Raw genomic sequence first — 20,634 nt, 5'->3', positions numbered from 1 at the left:
TGATAAAAAACAGTAAGTTTTAAAGACTTTAAAATAGGCCATTTAAATAGTATCTGTTTTTGACATTTGCAGACCCTTACACTTTCTATTGTAATTTAACATAAATCTGAGAAACAATCAAAATCATTTGTATTAACAAAGCTTTAATATTGTTGCATAGATATCTGAATATAGTTTCATGTAATAATATGACTGATAGATAATAAACAGCAGTATGATCGAATACTACAATGAATAAGGAAATGAGCTATCAAGCAAAAGTCAAACAAATTAAAAGTCAGGAAGAGCGGTGAAACGTTTCAAATGCGGAAGATGTGTATTCACAGAGCTCGAGCGCTGTTAACAGGTGCTCCGTGGCTGTGAATGTACGTCCACAGATTCACACTAAGTCAAAAAAAGTTATCTGGATGGAGATCGTTTGTTACATAACTTACTGGATATAACGCAACCGGACTGAATATCTCCGCGGCGATACGCAGGATTTATTTTAGGGGCCCCCCACTCACTATTGCAGCGTGTGGCCCCCTCGGACAGAGGGGGGTAATCTGAACCCTCCTGTCACCTCGATGCCCAAACAGAGGCGGAGGTCGCTGAGAGAGGCGGTGTTCTCCCGTTCGTCTCTTGTTTACGACGGATCAGGGAGAGGAGGAGGAGAACGCGCAGGAAACTTTTCATCCACAGAGATATGTGATGATCAAGCACAGATGGCGGAACAGTACAGTGGGCAAGCAGGCTTTTTCTGCGACGGTAAGCCGGGGAGAGGGTGCCTAGTGCCGCAGGTGACCATCACTTCTGATGGGGACTCACGGGAGATCACTGCGGAGGATCTGGAGGAGGACGAGGTGAACGGACGGCTGCGCCGCAAGCTCTCCAACTCCTCAATCTCTTCCAACGGCTCCTCAACGGTGTTTGACGAATCGGAGGATGACATCCTCAGCGACAACGAGACCAAAAGCAAAGGCATCGTGACTCTGGAACATTTGGGGGACTCCGTAGATTCAGGAGAGGTAGGTTATGTAGTTATTTACGTGCTATATAGTCAATAAAGGAGGCACTAACAAAAATAAAGTTTCTTTATTGGCAGCTAGGTTCAATTAGGAGCCTTTAACAAACATGGAACCTTCCCATTGGCACAGACGGTTCTTTGTAGTGGAAAAAGTTTTTCTTAGATTATTAAAAAGTTCTTCACTTTAAGAAAAAATGGTTCTTTTAAGAACTGATCTCTAAGGTTCTTTAGGGAACCCAAAATGGTTTTTCTATGGCATCGCTGTGAAACCCACCTTTTATTTAAGTGTGTAGCAAGGTTATTTCACAGTATACTAAGGGAAATCGGGGCTAGTTGTCACACTTTTTACTCTTGTGAATATGTATCAGTATAATGATTTTTTTAAAGTCAATTACTGGCTGTAGTTTTTGCTGCAGTAAGCTATTATAGGCCTACATTTCCACTATTATTGCCCCAGAAAAAAGAATGTAGTTCTTTAGACAGATGCTGATCTGCTGTGTCACCCCTATGTTAGTTATCAGAGTATACGGGGCAAGTTGTCACACTTTTTATATATAATTTTCATTTGGATTTTTAACTAGAGCTTTGACCTAATTGAAATAGAAGTCTGAAACCCACATACAAAACCACTTCTAGGGCAACACACATTTGTAAGTGGACTTTTGACTCAAACCCTTATAGTTACTGAGAGACACTTTTGTGACAACTTCACTAACTAGTCTCGGTCTTTAGTAAAAGATGAATAGAAAAGTTTTTATTGTGATTAATTTGTTATATGATAATTATAGACTTTTGGAGAGACTTGGGGTGAATTTAATTATGGACTCTTTATTTTTATACATCTCTTCTTAAACTAAATAAAAGTAGACTATTCGAAACCTGTTATGAGAACATGAGATTATAATGAGGAACTGTTGTGTTGTACAATTATGAAATGTTTTTTTATCTGTTCTTGAGTTGCCAATGAGGCTTTTGATATCAGTTTCTGTATCTTCATTTGTCCCCATAACCGAGGTATTAGAAAACTTTTGATTCAACATTAACACAATGCCAGTTCTGTTTTCAATCATTAATTGTAGAGTTCATACAGGTTCATCATCATGGTATGTTTGTGTGGGTGTCTTTTTGTCTGTACTTGCTTATAATTGTGAAATCATGTCTGTTCACCAGGTTGCAAATTCTGAAGTATTGTATATGTGACAGAACACATGGCATTAGCAGGTAGAACTACATCAGGCGGCTCTTGTATGTTCTTTCTGATGAAATATTTGCAGTAGATATAACCGATATACATCCATCGAAACATCCATCCATCCATCCATCCATCCGTAGCAGATCGATATGTTTCTCCCTCATTGTTTACAAAGTAGGCTGTTCAGAGTTTTAATCGGAATTGTGTATTTTTTGTTTGCATTGAGTGCCTTCAATGTAGATTGAGTTGAGCAAATATCGCAGGCGTGCAGCTTTAATAACCTGGCAGCATTTTGAGCGTTAAAATAACAAGCTCAACAGGCTTAACCACTATGTGCCAAAGCCTTTTTTTTCATATGCCTACTCACATGTTGTTAATTTCTGTAACAGCGGGTGAATTCAAAGTGATGACCTTTGCAAACTGTTTGCAACCCCAAAAAAGTACATAAATTAGCCCGTATTACTCCCGTAACTCAGATAGCATGGAACTTGCAACCAAAGATTATGGCTTTGAATCCCAAGGAGCATCCTAATAAAATCCTGGTTTCGGATTGAAGCATCTGCCAAAAGACTATAAAAGTCTTTAAAAAAAAAGAGAATTACAAATAAACATAAACAAATGATACATTTAAAACAGTGCTTAATAGATACATAAATCTAACTGATCATCTCCTTACGTTTTGTTTTTCACTTCTGCCACATCTGTGACTATTTTGAGTGGATGTGTTATGTGGTCCTCAAACTCATTCACAGCCATAGAAGGCCTTCACTGTCATTGTACATTAAACAATTTGCATCTGTAAATCTGGACACCATGTCTGCATAGTATCTACCCTTTACTTTTTGGAAAGTTACACATCTTGTATTGAAAGAACTGAATGTTGATCTTCTTCATCACAATAAAAGTCAAGCTCATTGACAATGTAAAAAGCCATTTAGAGCGTTTGAATTGAATGTTTGCACAGACCTGTTCTAGACTAATATTCTGAGAAGGAAAGCACATGCAGTGTCACAAAGTGGCAACACTTCATTTTATCAGCTTATATCAAAACAAACTCATTGCCGCTTGACATTTAGGCAGAAGCCACAGTGTCACAAACAAGTTTCCATCCGCAGTTTGATGGTAGACCAACTTCAGGTCAGTTGTATAAACTCTTGAGTACCACAGTTAAAATTTGATGTTTTCTGCTGTAAACACAAGCAATTTCTAGAACATTTTGTGGATTTGGAGTGAAAAAAAAACAAACAGTTGTGACGATTGTCTTTTTGTCTAGCTAGCAAACAGAAGATACTAAAGATGCAACGTTCAGCTTTTAGCGTAACTTTCACTTTGATGTATATAATTTCAAGTCATAAATGCCTTGTTTTTAATATCAAATTTTCAGGTGCTTGTAGACTGTTGACTGTTTTTTTGTGATTCCCCTTACAAAGAAGCTTCTCACTATATTTACTAAAAAATTCTGCTTTTTATGTACTTCTCAGAAATATAAGCTACTTAAAATTAGTACACTTGACTGTCAGACAAGTCGAACTATATTTGGCATATACTTGTACTCAATCTTTGATACTTCAAAAAGTATAATTAAGTATTCTAAGTGTACTTGGCTTGTAGTTGTGTTTAATCTTTTGATTGAATAGCCTATTAAATACTTTTTTTTCACATAGTTTTACTTATAAACTTACATTGTTTGAAAATATTCATTTATATAAAATATATATATATATATATATATTTCTAATTCTGAGTATGTGAATTTTTGTGTAGTCCACTGGTAGCGTACATAGGATTTCACTTAAGGTTGGAGTAATAGGTGTGCCGAAACATTGGGGCGTGGAGAAAGGTCTTTATCATTGGTCGCGAAAACTGTCTGTCAGGGTGTGGGGTAGGGTTAGGCCAAAGCCTGGGTTAGGGGTTATTTTCTGTTGTAGCAAGAGTTTGCCCACTGAGTGGCAAAAAAACCCCTGGATGCCTACATTGGTTTTTAGTGTGAATGCTGCGAAAAACACACAAAACACATCTAAAATGGGAAAGAGCTTTGCGAGTGATTGTACAAATAGACAAGAAATCTGAGGTATATTTTTACAGACTGCCAAAAGCTATTGAAAGAGATGCAACATGGATTTGCAGTTATCATTTTGTGTCAATTATATGCTGAATTTTTAGGTAAATTCATACCCTGTATATTGTATTGTTATATATTGTATTGACAACTCATCGATTGAATATTTACCATCTTATAGTCTGCACAATTGGATGTTTTTAACACTGACAAAAACTATACAAGTTTTAGGGCTGGACGATATATAAAACATTGATATAAGTGATCACCCAGATTAAGACCTACATATATTGTATTTATATAAAGCGTTCACAGGCAAATTTGCTTTAAGTATTTCCCTGGTGTCAAAATCAGGCACATATAAATGTCAGGAAACACGATTCCTGGCTACATGTCAATATCAATGGATCACTGGATCTTTGGTAAGTTATAAGGAACACTATATTGAGTCCAAACTTTAGTTTAAACTGATGCCTTGTCTCAGCATTGAGAATGAAGTTAACCAGTCACGTAACACTTTTTCTTTTTCTTCTTTTAGTTTTTATTTCATTTTCTCGGTTTGATCCTGGATTAATTTAGTAAGCACCTCTGCCCCTGCCCTTGTGAACTGCACCACCCTCGCCCTAGCTACTATTATACCCTGTACCTTCTTTAGTTTGAATACCTTCTATCAAATGCTTTTGCTGTTGTATTTGGATGTGGTCTTGTAATCGTTTATTTTACTCGCGTTTTCACAGTTTTACCTATTAAATCCAGTCATGCAGCAGGCTCTTTTGCCACTCAGTCCGGTTGAGGGGATGTGTTCCGGTGGGAAAGTGACGTCAATGCATACACCCTTTGGCACGCCCATTACATGTTTTCACTGTTATTAGGTAGGGTGCGCTATTATACATCTTCTGAAAGAGTACAGATTCTCCGGATCAAAACACAGATGAAGAAGAAGCAGAAACAATTGCCAATAAAATAAAAGAAGCAGAAACAATTGATAAAAGCATTGCTTATGTGCATGTAATCTAATGTTATCATCAGACATTAAACAGCATCAAAACTGCCAACCGTTACCGAATGAAATGTAGAACCATGTAGGTAACAACTGTGAAGCTTTGAGGGTATTGGTGGATGCGATCTACTCCATATTTTTTGATCATCAGCAGGTTTAAGAACTCTTTTTCTTATAACAAAAAGAACTCTGAACATTCAAATACAATTACGCAATACACACACAAAAAAATAAAAAATAAAAAAAATAAAGTAAGATGTTTCAAACAGATTAAAGTGCAAAAGAATTATAAAGATCAACAGGTAACACTTTACAATAAGGTCTCATTATTTAACGTTAGTTAATGCATTAACTAAGATTAAGAATGTTTTGTTACAGAATGTATTATTTTCTGTTAATGTTAGTTAAAAATACAACTGATCATTGTTAGTTTTAGCTCAGGTCCATTAAATAATAGTTACAACTTTTTAGTAATGTTATTAAACTTTAACTAAGAAATTAACATTAACTAGGATTAATAAATGCTTTATAAGTATTTTTCATTGTCAGTTTGGTAATAATGAATTAACATGTTAACTAATGAAGACTTGTGTCTTACTGTGTTACTGAACAATAACAAATAATCAGAACATTTTCAATCATTCTAGCATGTTGTAGTCCAGATTAAAATGTAAAAATGCTTAAGTTTGAAAATAAATAACCTTTTAAGTCTTTAAGTATTTGGTGCTGTGATGAACAACATTGCGAATACAAAAAAACTAAATGGCTGTTTGAAGCAGTTTAGATACTGTTCAGTAGCGCAGTTGATTTGTTTACGGGGTTTCCGGGGTAACCGCAGAATTTCTGCTGTTTCATCAGCGCCCTCTACTGTCAGAGAGTGAACGTGCACTTTCATTCAGCGCGTCTCCTTCACTCGTTCCGTTATGTGCTTCTCATGCACGTTGGGCTTGTTTACATCTAGTGCGCGTCCCCTTGACGCAGCATACAGTGGTGTTGTGCATTTTATACGGTTGATGGGGAAAGTATTCTTAAAATATATTCTAAGAATTTGAATAATTCGTAATAAATAATTATTCATGGTATTTTGAAGTGCCCACGATAACAATATTGTGCATTTTCATTATCGTGATATATTGTATTACAGAATATCGGCACGTCTATTCGGTACTGAAATTTTTAAAAATGTGATGCTTTGAACGCTGTTGAGCGGATTCGTAAACACCTCTGATTGGCCTTTGTGTTCACGCACTCAAAATATATGTCTGAGATTGGCTTCAATGTTCAAAGTACGGGAGTGTTTGAAAGCACAGTTTGAATTTGAAAGCGGGAGCGTTTGAAAGCAGGCATCTATCAGCTGTATCTGTGTAAGTGCTTGGTGAAGAGCGTCATTGATGTCTATTTACAGCATGTTTTTGAAGCGTTGATCACTGTAGCCAATCACAGACATATCTGATGAGCATGTGAACACAATAGCCAATCAGAGGTGTTTACAAATCCGCTCAGTCACATTTTTAAAATTTCACTTTGACTTGATATCAAAGTCGGTACTTTTGACAGCACTAACTAGTAGTTTACTGAGAGTACACTTCAAAGTGTATTTTCACAAAATAAAAAATGCGCTACAAGTCTTTAATTTGTAAACTATCAGTATACCTATAAGTTTACTTGTAGTATAGTTGCAGTACAAATTAAAAACGTAGTTGTAAACTATAGTTTTGTACTCAAAGTTTACTACTGTAACACTTCAACACTTAAAAGTATACTTTTATACTTAAAGTGGGCCAGTTATTAAAGTGGGCCAACTTAGTCCCAAGTATACTACTAGAACATTGATATTAGTATACTTACTACATAAATTTTGCCTAAAAATAAACTTGAACTTTACTTATAATTAATTTGAAGTATGCTTCTTTTTTGTAAATGTCAGTATGTGATATGTTTACTGAAGGTAAAGCTTTTTATGTTTTTGTAGAAACATGTCACACTTTTATATATCATGATTGGTAGTTGTTTGAGAGTTGGCACCATCATGTTTGAATTGTCTGCATGACTGTCCAGTTCAATATTTAGTTATGGGCGTGTTAAAAATGTGTGTATGCACAGTTCCACAAAGTGCAGGGCATAGCCTTTGGTTTATGGCTTTTTTCTGTATTTATACAGGGCCGTACGCAGCCTGCTTGACTTTAAATATGATGTAACTCTCTGGATCTTGTCCAATCCTCAAAAGCAATTTTATGTACTATGCCAAATTTAAAGGCTCAATAATTGGTGCATGCTGCATTGTAAAGGTTTTCAGATCAGCTCTTGTACCTTAAGGGAGAATTTAACATGTTGTCACACTTGAATCATCTGCCTGATATGCAGACAGAAAGTAACAAACACGTTTCTTTCCATATCAAGTGGAAGAACAAACACTGCACTCCAGCTACACCCTTACGACTTGAACACATGCAGTAACTTCTCCTATAGGACAGGTTTCTTTTTACAGTTTGGGAATGTTTTTGTTTCTGTGTTTTTGTGACAAAATAAAATAAAGATAATATATTTTACTTAAGGGCTTTACTGCCATACAAATGTTAAACACAGTAACTAGACCAACACACAAAGTGCACCTGTAACCCACATTATTTTTAATGTTTTTAAAAATATATTTACAAAGTAACACAAAAATAATGAGAAAATGACAGTGATGGGTGATTATCTCAGGAAGGTACAGTGCCTGATAATTCATGCTGAAGAATCTTTTCAGATATATTAGAAATAGTAACATAAAATTATGTTTTCTAAATGCATACATTTATTATTTATTTATTTATCTTCCTTCATCCAATCAACAAGCAATGGATAGAACCCATCCTAAGTTTCTTTTAATTAATTTATTTTTTGATCATTTTCAAGTTTCATAGGTCACAGGAAGAAAAAAAATATTATTTCCACTATTTTCATACAGTACCTCCATTACATTGCAACTTTAAAATCAACATGAAATCAAAAATTGACCCTATTTCCTTCCTTCAGTCATGTTCCTGGTCTTATTGTGAACAATTTAACATTGCATGTAAAAAGTGGATAAAATTGAATCAAACCCTTACGCACAAAAGAAGTATACTTAAGTAATGTATAAGTATACTTTATGTAGTAAGTATACTAGTATCAATGCACTAGAAGTAAACTTGTAAGTGTACTATTTCAGTACTGCTTGGGACTAAATTGGCCCAATTGAAGTATATGTTTAAGTGTACTGTAAGTGTAACAGTAGTAAACTTTAAGTGCACAACTAGTTCACAGCTACATTTCTCATTTGTACTGCATCTCTACTAAAGGTAAACTTATAAGTATACTAGTTGTTTACTATTTTAATACTAGTAGTACATTTTTTTAGGATATGAATGAAAGTACACTTTGAAGTATACTCTCAATAAACTACTAGTTTAGTCCAAGTGTACTTGTTCTTTAAGTTCTTTAAGTGAACATAACATCATACTTATACTTTACTTTTTATATATTACTTTTGCACTTTAAGTATACTACTATGTTCCTATTTAGGTATTTTTTTACATACTTGAAATATACCTATAACTGTACTTTAACTCTTTACATTTTAAAAACATTTTATTCTAGCTTCATGAATCCTTTTTTATCAACACTTGAATGTGGGTAAGTTTCATTAAAAAAGGCAACATTTTAAACAAAAAGCTGAGAAAATTGCATTTTTGTCAAAGACTACGTCCAGATGGGATTCAGAACGATGATTGAAACACAGATGGGAGTAGATCGAGTTCAACAGCCTCAAAGCTATACCTCGTCCTGGGTCGACATTTCATTCTGTAACATTAGGCAGTTTTGTTTACATGCTTTAATGTTTGATGATCACATTATTTTACATTTGCGTGAGCAATCTCCTATCACTTGTTTCTGCTTCTTCTTCGCCTGTGTTTTGATCCGGAGATTCTGTACTCTTTCAGAACATGCGTCATAGCGTCCCCTACCGTATAGCAGTGAAAACACCGATAGCCTGAAAATTCCGTCAATGGCGGGAAAAGAGTTAAGTAGATTTAAAGTAAACTCCTATGTACACTACAAGTGGACTAGCCTACACAAAAATTAAGATACTCAGAATGAGGAACATATCTGTTTTCTTTATAAATCAATATTTTCAAACAATGTAAGTTTATAAGACTGTATGTAAAACTGTGGAAAAAAAGTATTTAATAGGCTACTCAATCATAAGATTAAACACAACTACAAGCCAAGTATACTTAGAATACTTAAGTATACTTTTAAGTATATCTTAATCAAAAGATTGAGTGTAAGTATAGGCTAAATATACTTTTCTGTCAGTATACGTCAAGTATACTTAAGTGCAATTTTAAGTATATTTCTGAGAAGTACATAAAGTATATTTTTGAGAAGTATATAAAAAGTAGACTGAAAGTATACTTTCTTATTTGTAGTTTAAAAGAAGTATACTAATATCACACTTGAATAAACTTATTTTTTGTAAAATGATCTCCCATCCTACATTTTTCCTCACTAAATATTTTGGTTCACTCAGAAGTATGTAACACTATAGAAGTAAAATACATTGTGAACGCAATTCACGTTGACTTTCAATGAAGCAAAGGCAAAGGTAGCTAAGAGTTACTTCTCTGCAAATGTTAGTTCTCAAATGAACAGAAATGATTTCCGGAAAGCTCATTTGAAATGGGCAGCAAAACAAACGTCTATGTTATGAGCTGAAGTGCTAAATTACTGAGCTTCACAGCTCAAACTGAGACCATGTGTGTGTGAGTCAGTCTCACACACTTAAGGAACATTGTGCAGTGTTTTAAAAAAAAAAACACTGTCTGTTGGTTTCGGTTACTGGTCACTTTTTTTTTTTGGAATCCAGTCTCAGACTTACTGTTCGGGTGGTCAAGGATTGAGCTTTATACACATTCAGCAGAGTATTTGAAATATATAATGCACTTCAATCATAGTCATGGATGATTATGTTTTAATGTGTTTCAGCAAAGCAATGCCTGGTGGAAGCTGAAGACTATTGTCCATTGCCCTTTGGTGGCATCACAACGAAGACGCCTACCCTGGGTTCAGTTAGCAGGCCATAAAGGTATACACAAAATGACTTAAATGCTGCACATTTTAGTCTGATGTAAATTCATGTTTCAGTTCCATAATCTACACAGTTTGCACAGTTTCCGGGTTAAATGCATTGCACCTTATGCTTGGGACTATCAATTTACTAACAGTAATTTAATTATTTTTTAATATGTTTATTTTTATTAACATATCATTTATCAAAACCGAGTCAGACTTAAATATGCTTTTTGGTCTACTGTAGTTATCTTGAAAAGCAATTCCTTTTTATGTAAATAAAAATTATTGCTTCAAAAATCTACATGCAGAAAGTGTAAAAAGCATATTTTGTGTAGCTTTGATTTTAGTTGTTGCTCTTGACTTTTTTCTGGAGCCTATTTCAGTAATTCTCTCATTCAAATTTAGTTGCAGACATATTGCCCTTGTGAAAACAACACTGATTTTAGCTCATGTTTTCTGGCTGTTTTATTGTAAACAGTGCTTTTAAATACATGGGGAAGTACAGTCATTTGATACCATTTTTAGGGAAGTGGTTTGAGCAGTGTTATGTGGTGATGCTTGACTCATATGCCAAAGACCAATACATTCTACATATGAAATTATTTTTATCAGCACATTTTAAGCTGCAGATATGAAACATATAAAACAAACACATGTGAAATTATTTACACTTTTTAACACTATGAATGTGTGCACACTCATGTAACATTCATATTATTCACAGATGAGAAAGGCACATATTCTGACTAAGATCTGGTTGACTGGCTGAGCAATTCAGTGTTGATTAAACAGTATGTGCTCCAGTGAGTCCAGTCATCTTTGTGTGTGTGTTTCTGCCCAGGCAGCTTTAAAGCAGGGGATGAGGGCACCATACTGAAGAAGTTCTCAGAGAATGAGAAGCTGTGTTTTGAGAGGCTGAAAGAGGATGCTTTACATTCCTTTGTGCCCGGCTACTATGGAGTGGTGGAGAGAGACGGAGAGCTCTTTCTCAAAATGAAAGACCTGTTGGCCAACTTTGATTTGCCGAACGTCATGGACTGCAAGATGGGAGTGAGGTACAGTGATTGGATAACAGATGCTCTTTTACACGGACACATGTTGCTCAGATTAATATTGTCATTTTTTTTAGCCAAATTAAAGTGTCTTACTTTACTACTAACTTTTACTAGTTTATTTTCAGTGTCATTTGTTAATTCTCTCATACTTTATTTCTTTATGAATTTTTATATTCTTGTTTACAAGCTTTTAATTTTTTTGTATGCTCAAACTTAAAAGAATTGGGAAGAGGAAACAGTCACAGAACCACCGAATCATATAATCCAAATTAATGATGCAAATCAACTTAATAATTACCTAAGATTATATATATATATATACATATATACACACACACAATTAATTATGAGCACTACCATTAAAAACGTTAGGGTTAGTAAGATTTTTAAATATTTTATTTGATCAAAAATACAGTACAACAGGAATATTGTGAAATGAACTGTTAATATATTTCAAAAAAATATATCAAAATATGTCTATGTATCTATGCATGTATATATATATATATATATATATATATATATACACAGTATATATTCAAAATGTACATATTTAAAAAAATTTTTTTTTTTTTTCAGCAGCCATTACTCCAGTCTTCATTGTCACATGATCCTTCAGAAATCATTCTAATATGCTGATTTGGTGCTCAAGAAACATTTTGTATTATCAATGTTGTCTATTATTTTTGTGGGAATTGTGATTTTTTTTGATTAATAGAAACTTCAAAAGAACAGCATTTATTTGAAATATGAAAAGTAGCACAAATATTTAAATATATTATTAAATTATGATATTAATATTATATAATTTAATATTAAATAACAATTAATATTACAAATATAACACAGCAAGTATTACTTATTTTGCTAATGTTTAATTCTCTCTGTTTTATAGTCATGCTAACATATTGTGCATTATGAGTTTACTTTGCCTGCTGAAACACCTGTTCTGGTTGTTGGCCTGCATCCTGTCAGGGCAATGGGTGGGGCTCTTGAAGAGAGAGGCCCTCTCACCGCACACAATAATAACCACTTCCTGTGCATATGCAGTCAAAACTTTCATGCATGCTTAGCGATGCAGACAAAGGGTGTCCCTGAGGGCTTCCTTCTCACACACATTTCACGCATTCTTGTTACTGAGAGACATTTTGTGCAAGGAGTCCCTTGGTGACTTCCTCTTCTCTTACAGGAAGTCAAGTAAAGTTCAAGCTTGCATAAAATGAAAATACACATGCACATACTTGAATCAACATTTCAGCCATGATTAATAGACATTTCCACCACAATTCCAGGTAATTAAATATCTAATTCTAACTTTCAGGACATATCTGGAGGAGGAGCTGGTGCGGGCAAGGGTGAAGCCAAAGCTGCGTGAGGACTTGTATAATAAGATGCTGGAGGTGGACAGTGAGGCTCCAACAGCAGAGGAGAAGAAGCAGCAGGCAGTTACCAAACCACGCTACATGCAGTGGAGAGAAAGCGTCAGCTCTACTAACACTCTGGGCTTCCGCATTGAGGGTATCAAGGTAGCCACAGTGCCTAAAAATCACAGCCCGCTTGTAGTAGAATTGGAGTTCAGTAGAAAACCAGGACATTAAAACTTGTGCTAAGGCTATACTGTTATATTAAAGGGTTAGTTCACCCAAAAATGAAAATCTTTCACCAATGGGGGGGCGTGACTTTGGCAGTTTGATACGTGCTCCGAACCACTGATTCGAAACAAAAGATTCATAAAGCTTCGAAGCGTCATGAAGCAGTCTTTTGAAATCGCCCATCACTAGATATTGTTGAATAAAGTTGTTTTTTTGGTTTTTTTTGGCGCACAAAAAGTATTCTCGTCACTTCATTTTTACAATCGCTAGGACACATTTCTCAGTACTTTGGTCATTTTTTAACAGTTCTCCTAACCAACTTTCAACTTGGTACAGCAGATTGTCAACCAACAAACTCACTTTGTCACTCATAAAACAATGACCTTAAAAAACACAAACTGACCGCGCTCACTTCCATCAAGAGGGTGGGGGACCTGCAGGCATTTACGGTCAACGAATCGTGCCTTGAGTTCGGGCTGACCTTTTCTCACGTGATCCTGAGGCCCCAGCCCGGATAGTTCCCACCACTCCCTTCCGGGACCAGGGGTGCTGCACCTGGAGGAGGCAGACCCAGCCCTTGCATTGCTGTTTCCTGTTCGCGCCCTGAGCATTTAGGTGGACTGCACACAGAGCGTCAGAAGCTCTGAGCAGCTCTTTGTCTGCTTTGGAGGTCAGCAGAAGAAAAAGGCTGTCTCCAAGCAGATGTGGCCCACTGGATAGTGGATACCATCGCCTTGACAATACCTTTGCGAAATTCTACAATCTCCAGGTGGAGCCGGTTTCTTTGCATGTGTTGGGTTCAAATGAGAGAAGACTGGCTCGGTGCAGCGCCATGCCACTCTATGGAGGGGAAGTGAGCGCCTTCTTGCTCTCCATGAGAGTTCCCCAGTTGGCAAACCCTAGATTGAGTATCCTGGATTGAGGATTCTGCTCTGCTCCATCTCTGCATCTGTAGTAGGTTCTATTCCTTTTTAGGTAGGACCTACCACAGAGGTTTTTCCATATGTAGCACTGCCCCACAGGTCAGTTGATATGTGTATTTCCACATGTTCCCCCCTACAGGTAGGATGTGGCTTCTATAGCATCCCTCTCCACCTGGATTAGGTATGCTTCCCGAGCGTTAACAATACTGATCGTGGTTGGAAAAAAACGGGAAGAGAGCCGAAGCACTCTTTCCATAAAGTACACAGAAAGGGAACAGCTGCTAACGACTGTCTCCATAGTAAGCCCTGTCCATTCCACCCTGTACGGCATGGAGGACTAAGATTTTGGTCTTACGTAGGGCACTGGGTAGGTTACAACTTAGCGGGGGCAATTGCCAACAGGCACGCTACATATTGCTAGCATCTGCATCGCCAGCACTCGTAACACAGTTCAGTGGTTGTGCCGCATTCCATAGGGACCCCATTTGTCAGTCAACATAACTTTGAAGTGACTGAAGGGTAGGGAACGTCTTGGTTACTGTCGTAACCCTAGTTCCCTGATAGAGGGAATGAAGACGTTATGTCCCTTCTGCCACAATCTTGAACTACCCTGCTGAATGACTGGGACACTGTCTCGGCTCCTCAGCACAAACCTACTGAGTGGATGCATGCCGCCATTCTATATACCCGTATGTACAGGGGAGTGGCTTGGCATGCAAGTTCCACTCGCCAATTTCATTGACCGTTTTTTCTAAAACTCGAGAGGTGATTGGGGCTCCCAAGTGAGACACCATTTTTCAGTTGTCATAACGTCTCCTTTCCCTCCATCAGGGAACAAGGGTTACGACAGTAACCAAGATGTTTAATAGTTTTGAAAAAAGTATGTAAACATACAAATTGGCCTCTAGGTATAGAGTTTAGGTGGTGGTTGTGTCTAAGTGAGAAATGTATTCATGTAATTTGATAGACGTAGTCATTGAATGCATTTTATGCCTTCAGTTTAGCCCACATGGACTGATGTTGTGCTCACTGTGTGAAGAGTTTTGAAAAAGTCACCCTGGTATTGAGAAATGCGTCTTAGCGATTGTAAAACCTGACTTGTTTTGTACTGATATGTTACCATGGTTCACACTTCTACAGTTTTAAAATTCCTTAATATTTTCATGTTTTTTATGACTATAAGAACCCTGTATTGTCCTCAACTTGCTGATTTGTAAAAACTCTTAATCTGACTTTTTTGTTTTTACATTTAATACAATACATTGTTTTCTTATTTCAGAGAGGAGAAACCTGCAACACAGACTTTAAAAAGACCCGGTCAATGGAAGACGTTATTCAGGTCTTTAAGGATTTCGTCGAAGGCAATAAAAACATAATTGTGCGTGAGTTCTTAAAAACTAGATCAACCTGTTCTGTGACATAATGCATGCACACCTAGATTTCCAAGGAACAATGTTCTTTGTAGCTTAATGAACACTATACCTTAAGTACTTTGTATCCAGGAAATATATGTCTGATGGTAAAAGGCCTGATATTGTTTACTCTCAGTGATGCTCTAACAAGGCAGTTCAAACTGAACCATAAAAGCTCATCTGTTCAATATGGGGCATATATGTCACTTCAAATAAAGGGTACAAGGCATTAAAGGAACAAGGGAAGTTGATGATAAAGTCAGTCATTTAAATGTATTAAAGGGTTAGATCACCCAAAAATGAAAATTCTGTCATTACTCACCCTCGTGCTGTTTTACACCCGTAAGACCTTCGTTGATCTTCGGAACACAAATTGAGATATTTTTGTTGAAATCTGATGGCTCCGTGAGGCCTACATAGGGAGCAATGACATTTCCTCTCTCAAGATCCATAAAGGTACTAAAAACATATTTAAATCAGTTCATGTGAGTACAGTGGTTCAATATTAATATTATAAAGCAACGAGAATATTTTTAGTGCACCAAAAAAACAAAATAACGAATTATTTAGTGATGGCCGATTTCAAAACACTGCTTCAGGAAGCTTCGGAGCGTTATGAATCAGCGTGTCGAATCATGATTCGGATCGCGTGTCAAACCACCAAACTGCTGAAATCACGTGACTTTGGCGCTCCAAACTGCGGATTCCACACGCTGTACTCACATGAACTGATTTAAATATGTTTTTAGTGCCTTTATGGAACTTGAGAGAGGAAATGTCATTGCTCCCTATGTAGGCCTCACGGAGCCATCGGATTTAAACAAAAATATCTCAATTTACGTTTCGAAGATTAACAAAGGTCTTACGGGTCTGGAACGGCATGAGCGTGAGTAATAAATGACAGAATTTTCATTTTTGGGTGAACTAACCTTTTAAGTGTTTTACAGTAACTAAAACAGAGTTAGAACTGGCAGATTTAGCAGGAGGGTTTAAAATCATTATGTTTAAAGAATATATCTATTTTAAAAAGGCAAGCACAAGAAGATATAATGTCTCAATAGAAAACAAATTAACTGCACTTACAAGGTGTCCTTGAGTAATTGGAGCCTACTAAAAAAAATCACTTCTAGTATAATTCCAGTTGAATTATTAATGCTGTGCTCTTTTTCTTCACTTACCTAACAGAACTCTTATATTACAAGGCTTGACGATATTAAACAGGCACTGAAAGCCTCAGAATTCTTCAAGAAACACGAGGTAAAGTATTATTTTTTTTGCTCTGTAATGATGAGGGTTTTTTTTTTTAATTTTGTGATGTTAATATTTACTGATTAATATCAAATTATTATTTGTTTAAATTATTATTTAATTACCTATTTTTAATAATTATTATTATTTAAGCACTATATGTATACTTCCAACTAATATCTAATTCATTATTTAAAATGAGATTTTTGGAGTTAACAATTTTCAAATTAATATCTAATTATAAATGTCTAAGAATATATTATTTATTATGCACCATATTATTAGTTGTACTGTACTGTACTGCAATATTGTATACACTACAAAAAGGTTGGGGTTAGTAAGATAAAAAAAAAAAAAAAGAAAATCAATCCAGCCTTGGTGAATATAAGAAACTTCTTTCAAAAACGTAAAAAATAAATAAAAACAATACCTATCACAAACTTATAAACGGTTATGTAAATTTGGGGGAAATTTTTTTTTTTATATAAAACCCAGTGTCAAATATGATTTGGACCACCTCAACAATAACTATGCACCCTCATAATGGGATTTTTGCAATATTGCGATTAAACTTTACCCCATGTAAATGCAATACTACGATCAAACTAATTAAGCTCATAATCGTAGCAACCATACTCGATTTTAATCACTATAAATAGGCATGTAAACACCTTAATCGCACTATTACAAAGTGCACATGTGCTCAGACATACATGGATGACGTGTGTTGTTCACACAACTTCAAGAATGAGCATTACGATGTTCATCACGCCGCCAAATAATATCCAATACGTCTATAGAAATGTGTTTTGCATTTGACGCAAATGGAAGAATAGTGAGAATTGCATGTAAACGGGAGTGAAGAGTTTTGCTCGTGTCATGTAAACATCTTGCTGCGATAAAGTTTACAATTGATTATTGTAAAAAATCAAATTGTCAATGTTTCATGTCTTTCAGGTCATTGGCAGTTCGCTTCTCTTCATTCACGATCACAAAAATAGAGCTGAAGTCTGGCTCATTGATTTTGGTAAAACCACACCTCTTCCAGATGGACAGAACCTGGATCACTACAGACCCTGGGAGGAAGGCAACCGAGAAGACGGATACTTATGGGGCCTTGACAACCTGCTGCAAACCCTTTCCTTATTAGCCAGGGAGTGACCTTCTTACTGCGAACTTTTTTACTTACTGTCCTGGTGACAGCAACGGCATGCTGATAGACACTTATAAACCTTCTGCAGTGCATTATGGGGAGACTACCAGTGAGCAAGTCCATTACTTTACAGTATTAAGCTGTAAAAAGCATTTGACCATGATCATGGTTTCAAAAACCCAAATTTGTTTGTTGTCATTGCACATCATACAATCATTACTGTTCCCCAATGTCCAGGTGTAGTTTTTAAAAAAAAAAAAAAAAAAAAAAAAAAAAAAAAAATCACATACAGGCACAATGTATATTTGTCAATATATATTTTACAAAACTAACTTCAAGCACTTAACCATAAAACTTTCGATCATAAGGGACAAATTCAGTTAAGCTTGTCAATTTTTTTGGTTGGTAGGTTGGTAGTTTGCATGCTTGAATCTATCAAAATCAATAATTTCTTCACACATCATATAAGACAGACTCAAAGCTAGTTGTTGGCTGTTCCATGTCTAGGCCCAACGAACACTAGTCAAACAAGTGACATTGCACAACTGACTGTTTTCTTCAAATACCATCAAACTAACACGTACAGTAGGTGCAGCACATGATTGCAGTGTGCTACATGAAACGCATACAGTGATACAATGTGATTAATGCACAACACTAGTGCATTTATAGTACAATGTGATGATAATAATCGCTTTGACTTCAGTGATCAATCAAGGGTGGTGTAACAGATTCTTTGGATGATTGCATAGATATATAGTATTGGTTTTACGTATAAGAACCTGGGTTGTGATTTTATAAACCTGCACACCACTGAAAGTGTTTCATTATAAGACAAACTTAACGTTGTGACACTATTTTGTTTAGGGGGGCAGGTGAGTTTCATTACAGTGTTCCCTGTGCAGTATGTTTATGACCAATAAAACATCTGCTCAAAAATCATTTTGTATTTTGGAAATTCATTTTAGTATGGTCCTTCATATCAGGATTATAGACAAAAACCATTTATTTAAAGTTTGCTATAAAGCAACGCCCATATTTGAACATAAAAAAATACAGGTAGTACATGTAGGTTAAAATTCACTTTATGTAATGGAACATTTCTAATCTGGCTGGTTAGAAATGAGCCCCTGCAAAGTCTTCCATAAAAAGAAAGACACATGCAGAAGAGTGGCAGTGATAACCTCAGCATAATCCAACAAAAATAATAATAAAAAAGAAACACCAATAAAACTGAGAGATTAAATATTACAGCTACATAATATAAGGGTTAGTTTAACGTGAAATGAATATTAGTTCAAGAATACAGCACTCATTTTCCTGGCTAATGTATACGTTTTTCTACCCTTCTATCCAGTTATAATCCTACAAAAAGAACTTTAAGTTCCTTAAATTGCAGTCAAATTATGAAACAAGACAAAAATAAATTTAAGATTGTGCTAATACAATGTAGTCTCATCTGTATGTAAATTTGCATAAGGATCCTCTTAGCAGTCCCTGACTAAAAAATGCACATACAAATAAATCTTTTCACATTAAAACATTATTCACCTAAAAACTACAATATATAATAAAACATTTGAAAATAATTAGGAATAAGACCTAAGAATAATCTCACATGCATCACATTACGCATACCGAAGTGTTTGTGATTGTTGTAATACTCAGAATATGTCTGCATGTATTCTGCAGAAACAAAGTCACAGTTAACACAGGGTAGCTAAACATTTAGTATAAGGACATCTGGAATTCTATTTTCTTATTTATTTTTGAAAGGAAAGTACTAAAAAATAGATTGCAAAAATGGTTGTCTTTTAAAGCTTTCTAGAGGAGTGCATTAAAATGGAAATCAATACAATCACCGCAGCCACAGCAATCGCACCCCACGTCACATGCCTCGTTTACTTCTAACACATTCAGGTGCAAAACTCTCTCCACGCACAAAACACGCCCTCAGTAAAAAGGCAACACACTGTTTGCAAATGTGTTGCTTTTTCAAATCTAACAAAACATACCTTCAGTAAAGAGGCAACATGCTGTTTGTAAATGTGTTCAAATCTAACAGCAGACAAAACAAAGGACAAAACAAAAAATCTAGTCTAAGTTAATGGTTCTTAATGTTACTTTCCAGTCAAAACACCCTGTAAAGTCCACCCGATCTGAGATTAAAGATGAAGGTGTTTCTGTCAGCATTTCTTTATTACTAATGCGACACACTGTCATCTTTTTAAAGTATACCTCTGAGTTACTGGTGATGGTCCTTAAAAAAGCTTTAATGGGACAACTCCCCCTAAAAATTAAAATTATTCTTCACCTTCTTGTCATTCCAAATTTGTATGACTTACTTTCTTCTGTAGAACACAAAAGAAGATGCTTTAAAGAATGCTTTAATTGACCCTTTGCAAATTTCAGATGTTCTCAGAAGCAGAATTCACCATAGTTGGGTAAACTTCAATAGCTGTGAGGCAAATATGATTTTTCATTACCATTTGCTCCAATAACAAAAGAAAAAAAAATTCATGAGAGTGTTTCCACAACTTTCTAAAAGAGAAAAAACAAACAACAGATTGACTACGGCAGTCAGAAGAGGGAAAGATGTCAAACTGTGGAAATGCGTCATCACAGTCTGTGAAAAAGGTCTATTGTTTTTGTACACACGATGAAAGTCAAATGGGTCCAAAAAGACATTGGACCATATTGACTTTCATTGTGTGGACAAAAAACAAACAAACAAAACACTGAGACATCTCATAAAAAATATTGAAGAATGAAAGTCATACAAGTTTGGAACAACTAGAAGGTGAGTAAATAATGACAAAATTTTCATTTTTGGAGAAAAAAAAACGAAAAAAAAAAAAGTCATTCAAATAACTTAAAGGGTTAGTTCACCCAAAAAT

At 35.5% G+C, this 20,634-nt stretch overlaps 1 protein-coding gene across 1 annotated transcript; it reads left to right on the top strand.

Moving 5' to 3' along the window:
- The first annotated feature begins 291 nt into the window (after positions 1–291).
- itpka (inositol-trisphosphate 3-kinase A) lies at positions 292–18,679 on the top strand. The gene is made up of 7 exons (XM_051867324.1): positions 292–1,007; positions 10,268–10,367; positions 11,196–11,409; positions 12,731–12,935; positions 15,204–15,302; positions 16,522–16,593; positions 17,542–18,679. Exons 1-7 carry the CDS (start codon positions 567–569, stop codon positions 17,743–17,745), a joined length of 1,335 nt encoding a protein of 444 aa, XP_051723284.1. The 5' UTR covers positions 292–566; the 3' UTR covers positions 17,746–18,679.
- Positions 18,680–20,634: the final 1,955 nt, after the last annotated feature.

Source organism: Ctenopharyngodon idella, chromosome 17, assembly GCF_019924925.1.
Source record: "Ctenopharyngodon idella isolate HZGC_01 chromosome 17, HZGC01, whole genome shotgun sequence".
Lineage (NCBI taxonomy): Eukaryota > Metazoa > Chordata > Actinopteri > Cypriniformes > Xenocyprididae > Ctenopharyngodon > Ctenopharyngodon idella.
This window is presented reverse-complemented; position numbering and strand designations above follow the sequence as displayed.